This window comes from Condylura cristata, unplaced genomic scaffold (genome assembly GCF_000260355.1).
Source record: "Condylura cristata isolate star-nosed mole 26May11 unplaced genomic scaffold, ConCri1.0 scaffold00002, whole genome shotgun sequence".
Taxonomy (NCBI): Eukaryota; Metazoa; Chordata; class Mammalia; order Eulipotyphla; family Talpidae; genus Condylura; species Condylura cristata.
The window spans coordinates 12774857-12775960 of NW_004567103.1; the positions used below are offsets into that span (position 1 = coordinate 12774857).

The window sequence follows — 1104 nt, forward strand, 5'->3', positions numbered from 1 at the left end:
AGAGGTCTGCTACACCATGTGGTCACCTCCGGGGGCAGGGGGGAACTCATGCGGAAGCGGCGTTAGATTCTCAGTGCTGTGCTTTAACCTGCTGCGCTACCAGGGAGGGCCCCAAGATAATTTTTTTTTAAATACCTACAAACAACGTACTTCTCTTGTCTCGCCCACTGCTCCCCTTAGTAGTACATTTCAATAAATCCACCTCTTCTGCTCCCTACTCTGTCTCTGGTAAATTCTCTTACCTCCTGCTCCTCTGGCCTATACCCAATTCTTCTACGCAAAAATAAATAAATACTTACAAAAATTAATGGGAGAATCATAATATTTTGAAAAATGATAAGCATGTAAGGTAGGGTAGTCATAAAGGTATTTGATGCGAATATTTTTTTGTTATTTGTAATGGAAAAAATTAATTGCCTAACAGTTCATCAAGGCCAGGTAAACTATGGTGATAGCCTCTAAGTGGATAAAAGTGAATTAAAGAAGTGAAACTATTTATAATTGTCCTTCCTGACCTGTGGAAGTGTTCTAAGACTCCTAGTGAATACCTGAAACTACATATACTATATTTGCTATGTTACACTTAAATTTTCCTTCAGAGATCATTGTTTCTGATACTTTCTTAGTTTAGGATTGTTTCCCCTAATAACTGACTTCACTAAATCTACTAGGGAAGAAGTAGCCTTCAAAATTGTTTTGGTTTTTCACAATCTATTCTTTTTTATAGGACTAATGTTTCAAACCAAACTCCCTCTGCCAAACGAAGTTTGGGGTTTCTTCCTCAGCCATCTCCTCTCTCTGTTAAAAAACTGAGGTGTAACCAAGATTACACTGGCTGGAACAAACCAAGAGTGCCCCTTTCCTCTCACCAGCAGCAACAACTGCAGGGGTAGGTAACATTTTTCATTTTATAAAGTGATTCAATTGAATGTTTTTGCAGGTATGAAAGAAGTCATGCTAATTGTAGTTGTAAAATATTTGCTCTCTTAAAATAACAAAAATAATGAACAACCATGGACCAGAGACATTCTGTGGGGGTGGAGTGGGGAATGGGACCAAAAACGGGGGTGAGGGGGAAGGGAGGGAAATGCACGGGACTATGGT

General features: G+C 39.3%; 1 protein-coding gene across 2 annotated transcripts in view; it reads left to right on the top strand.

Moving 5' to 3' along the window:
* The window catches only part of USP37 (ubiquitin specific peptidase 37), a 73607-nt gene that overhangs the window by 31704 nt on the left and 40799 nt on the right, over positions 1-1104 (top strand). For both annotated transcript variants that reach the window (XM_012728584.1, XM_012728585.1), the window contains one exon: positions 728-889. In XM_012728584.1, the coding sequence (XP_012584038.1) occupies positions 728-889 (162 nt within the window). The remainder of the gene's footprint in view (positions 1-727; positions 890-1104) is intronic.